This window comes from Pundamilia nyererei, unplaced genomic scaffold (assembly GCF_000239375.1).
Source record: "Pundamilia nyererei isolate P.nyererei 1_Seehausen unplaced genomic scaffold, PunNye1.0 scaffold00324, whole genome shotgun sequence".
NCBI classification, from domain to species: Eukaryota; Metazoa; Chordata; class Actinopteri; order Cichliformes; family Cichlidae; genus Pundamilia; species Pundamilia nyererei.
The window spans coordinates 105,222-110,296 of NW_005187725.1; the positions used below are offsets into that span (position 1 = coordinate 105,222).

The 5,075-nt window shown below is 50.5% G+C and overlaps 1 protein-coding gene across 1 annotated transcript in view; it reads left to right on the forward strand.

The window, feature by feature from the left end:
• rin3 (Ras and Rab interactor 3) overlaps positions 1 to 3,837 on the forward strand; it is a 26,201-nt gene extending 22,364 nt beyond the window's left edge. Inside the window, exons 13-14 of the mRNA XM_005751743.1 lie at positions 1,600 to 1,714; positions 3,015 to 3,837. Coding sequence (XP_005751800.1) covers positions 1,600 to 1,714; positions 3,015 to 3,283 — 384 coding nt within the window. The 3' untranslated portion in view covers positions 3,284 to 3,837. The remainder of the gene's footprint in view (positions 1 to 1,599; positions 1,715 to 3,014) is intronic.
• Positions 3,838 to 5,075: the final 1,238 nt, after the last annotated feature.

Here is a 5,075-nt window from a genome sequence, read left to right on the forward strand (position 1 = left end):
CAATCACACTCCCCAAACATACTCTATACCCCGGGTCCAGGTACCCTCGCCCCCAGAGGGGGAAACAGCACCCAGACCCAAGAGATGTTACCCTTCCCCCCGAGGTGGAGGCAAGCAGACCGTCCCAGGCTCCGCAGCAGCAGGGAGGCCAATCGGACAGCCAACATCTCCTCCCAGCCCCCCCGCCCCGATGGCTAGTAGAGAACGGGGGTGTGTGAAGACCCCATACCTCCCTCCTCCCGCTCAGGTGTAGTGTTGCTGCGTGTTGCTCTAAAGTGCATTTAAAACAAGGGAGAGCATGGTGCTGCTGCTAGAGAGCAGCAGGTGTTAGCACGGCCCCTCCCGAGAACCATCAATGTCTACATGGATTTAAAATTGAGAGGTGGGCACCGGTGCCAGAGGTAGGTTTGAGTACACAGACCGTCCACTGGACGCTGTTAACATGCCTACCCTCAAGGCCCTATATATATGGGTGTGTTATGAGAGTGTAAGTAATGTGGATGTCTAAGTTGTGAGATAAAATTGAGGCACAGGTGGCCAGAAGGGGACAGAGGGGGGGAATGTCTCCCCTGCACCCTGGTGACACACCCGCACCCCAAGGCCCTACCTGTGTGGGTGAGTGTGGTGGAGCGGGAAGAGGGAGGTAGCCGGGGATGGGGAGGAAAAGGAGGGAGGGGAGGATGCCCCTCCCTAGGGCCAGCTCCCCCGCTGACCCCAGTAGGCACCCCCTTCCTCTGGTACCCACAAAGGCAAGCCAATCATATTCAGACCTGCTGACTGCATGTCTGTGGACGGTGGGAGGAGCCACATGTGTGCACAGTAAAAGTCTAAGTGTGAGAATTATTACTGGAAGGTCTTAAACAAGGTTATAAGATTCAACGTCACCTCAAACGGCATCTCGGTGAAATCATTTGTAAAGTAACTAAATTTAGGATTTAGAAACTACGTAAGAAGACAGATGTTCTCCACTCAAAGCAAAGACGTTGCAGCTGCATGCGAGACTGTAAGAATCTCCAACTGTGACAGAATCTCTCAGACAGTCGACCGCTGCCTGGTAAAAACACGGCTGTTAGACAAAGGAAAGGGACCCAGCAGGGAACCCTGAGGTACTCCGTGAGTTCTGTAGCTCTAGTCTTGGTCAGTTTGGAGGTTTTTGTCAATCTGTTTGTGGTTTGTGTGGACTGTAATATCTGCTCTGAACTTCTAAACTGTGTTTCTGGCAGACATCCTCCACGTTACAATAATTAAAAAAATATTAATTATATTATTAAAAAATGAAATTAAAATGTTTTCAAACTGTTAAAAAATCTAAACTGAAACCAGAAAATCCGATGCTGAAGCTGAAATACACTCAGAGTTTAAAATAACCTGAAACTCATTTAGTTAACGGACGTATTTGAGACGAAGCACAGGTGAAGATAACCACATGGCAGGAAGTCAAACTAAAAGTCAAAGTAAAACAGGAAACTCAAAGTAACAGAAGACGTCAGGGACACACGCAATGATAAAACCAAAACTGAATCCAGAAACAAATCTCTGTACATTACAAAAAACCGTATGCAGGCGAGTGAGCGCTCAGACCTCTCTGCTTCTCTGCAGGACTTCCTGACGGTATGCTGCCCCGAGATCGGAGCCAACCCCAAAACTCTGGGCGTCCTCCCCATGACCACCATCCAGCAGCTCTCTGAGCAGTGCGCCGCACGCTTCGAACAAGGTAACCCCACGTCGGCCGTCACGGCGGGGACAACGCAAAGCAGCTTTCTTCCTCTGGCAGTCAGAATCAGTGAACATCAGCACACATCTGCTCAGATGAAGCTCTTCACACACAGCAGATTGGCTCTCTGGGTTTTCCTGTCGGTGCACTGCCAGCTCTCACCTAAAAAAAGTAAAAGTGTGCGTGTTAGTCCCCATAGGGAAATAGTTCCTCTGCATTTAACCCATTCACCCAGTGAAGCAGTGGGCAGCCACCAGTGCAGCGCCCGCGGAGCAGTGTGTAGGGACGGTACCTTGCTCAGGGGTACCTCAGGGTAGCCGTTCAGTGGAGTCGAACCCCCGACCTTCCAATCATGGGGCCACCACTCTACCTACTGAGCTATCCCTGCCCACCTGGGGTCACCTGTCTGCCTCACGGTGGCTGCAGTTATGTGGAGACAGGCTTGCACCCACGAGGCAACCTGTGCAGTCACCGTGTGATTGACAGGGGGTTACTCAGAGGGAGCTACACGCGTAACCTCCGGGTGACCCCAGGTCACTGCGACTACTTCCAGTTGGAAAAGTGAAAATATTCAAAGCAACCTCTGAACAATCAGTTTTTTTCCTGGCAGGAGGCTGCAGCCTTGTTTTTGAGATCGTCTCTTCTTATTGTGTCGTTTCGGTTAACGATAGTTCTAAGATAAAAATCAGAGGCATCGTCCGACCTGCTCGATGTACTCCAGCATCACCTGGAGGTTCATCTTTTTGAAATAAAATATTATCAATCAAGAGAAGAGTAAGAAAATCAAACCAGGCTCCAGACGTCCGGTCCTGATCCATCTCCTCCTATCCCAGCATCCTCCTCTGCATGTCCTTCTTCTGCATCCATGAACCTACTCTGAGGTCTTCCTCTGCTCCATCTTCATCCTCCACCCTTCCTCATCTGCACATGCTCAGACCCTCTGAGCGGCCCCTGTTGCTCACTCTCAGTGAACACCTTCAGCTCCACCGTCTCCACCTTTAAACCTTCTTTCCCTCCTGCTGCTGTCCTTGTGTCACGCTCATCTCCACCCCCTCCACCCGCTCCGCCCTGCCTGCACTCCACCTCTCTTGTGTTCTGTCTGCTGACCCGTGTATTCCAGCTCCCTCGCCGACTTTGCGTTGGCTTTCTTGCAATAATCTGCTGGCTGTTTCTTGCTTTGTGAGGCGATGGAGGACACCATGTGTTCCTCTCTGGTTTGGTTTTTACTGCCATGCTGCGACCAGTTTGGACATGTTGGTTCCTGTCTGAGCAGGAAGTGACTCGTGTTTCTCCTCTGCAGACTCCTACACCCTCAGCGTGTACATCGATGGCATCCATCACCCCGTGGCCCAAACAGAGCTCGCCCTCAGCGTGAAGAGTGGCTGCCAGCCAGGAGCCTACTGCTTCGTCTATCACCCCGCCGATCAACCCGCCGACGCCCCGCCCCGCCGCACCTGTCCCCTTGACCCGCCGCCGGCTCCACCTGCAGAATGCTTCATCCCTGCAGACATGGCGCCCGCTGACACCGAGGAGCCCAGGGTGAAGGAGGAGAGCCTGATCAGCTTGTAGCTCCTCCTCCATCAGCAGCAGCGGAGATGCTGAGAGGAGGGAAGCAAAAATGAAGCGATGCGTTTCCACCTCAGGTGTCATTCGAAGCCTGACGTGGACGAGAGCACGCAGGACAACAGGAAGTTCAGCCATGGCGAAACACGAGCAGCTCGACGAAACACAAGAAAACAAAGACAAACTGAGCTCACGGCGGGCAGGGGTCTGGAACCCCGCCCACTGCAGCAGGACTCACATGTAATGCTAACATGCACATATATGATCATGTTTGTACTGTTTATGGCCTTTGGATACACGATGCTACTCTCTGCGACGAATTTAACCGAAAGGGAAAGTCAAGTTTTTGGAAACGATGCGAATCATTTTCTCTAAGACCTGGAATAGTATTTAGTAAAAATGAGATATTGTGATTGGCTGAGTTAGGGGTGACTGTCTGAGGCCCGCTCGATCCCTCTGTGGTCGGGTAGACTCTGACGTCTCGTCCTCAAACAAAACCCAACCACACTCCAAAGGTCATCTCACGCTGTCCCTGCTGTTAATAAAGCGCCTGTTACCAATGCTGTGTCCTGTAATGTTTCTCGCTGGGTCACAAGATCCTCAGAGTTTTACCGCTTTGGTAACACAACTCTTATTTTTAAGTTTTTGTTGCACTTTCCAGTCCTGTAGGCGCACTGCTGACACCAGGGGGTGACCGAAGGCTCCATCCAAACAACTCCAACACTGATGAAGCAGCAGAAATGCTGACGGTACAACAACCTCGCAGCCGCTGATATCTGGGAAGATTCAGCGTCACATGAATCAGCACAGGATCCACAGACAGGAGCTGCAGCTCTCACAGCTCAAGTTTCCCCATTTTCTAAATAAGAGAATTAAAGAATAAATGACTTCAAATCAAAATGTGTGCGTGCAGAATTATGGTAACCACTGCTATCAGTGAGTGAATTAGAGTTCAAACGTGCAGGACGGTGGAGAGAGTCTGTGACATGTGACAGCTTTGAGAGGAGGCACTCAGCGTTTGGTCCACGATGGAGTCAACAGGACTCACCTACACCCTGATTCACCTACATCTCTCCAGTCTGATCAGTGCCTAAATATCATTTCCAGCAGAATCCGGCTACGGGGATTTCTGATGAGCACAGGCACGGCGAGGAGGCTCACGCTCGGCGTCTGCTGCTCGTTATCCTGTGAGGGTGTTAGACACCTGCTTCCTGTCTGTGGTCATTATTTCCAGCAGCGCCCATAACGAGCTCCTTAAAAGGAGACGAGCTTCCTGTCAGAATCTGTTTTTACCTTTATCTTTGTGCTTCATGACCCACCAAACACACACAGACACAAACACATAACTCAGGTAAGCTCAGTGTGAGCACATCAGGAACCCTCATCATGACTCATTTAATTTTCTGCCTAAGTTTGATCAACAATATAAATCGGCGCTCACAAACCTTTTTTGCGCCACAGACCGGTTTATGTCCGACAATATTTTCACAGACCGGCCTTTAAAGGTTCACGGATGAATACAACCAAATAAAACCAGTATTATTCATAACACACGGGAACAGACCCAGAGAAACAGAGTTAACGTTAAAAAACCGATAAAACCCTGAAAAACATACATTTCACACCCGAGCCTCAACTCTCACAGACGGTGACCCGGGGGTTGGGGGCCGCTGATATAAAATATAGATTCTATTAATATGACGGTTTGTTGAAACACCAGCCGCACACTGGAGGGCAGGAAGTTTCAGCAACAGCGAGCTGATCGGGAAAGGAGACAGGTGGGACTGAAGGTGGGCGG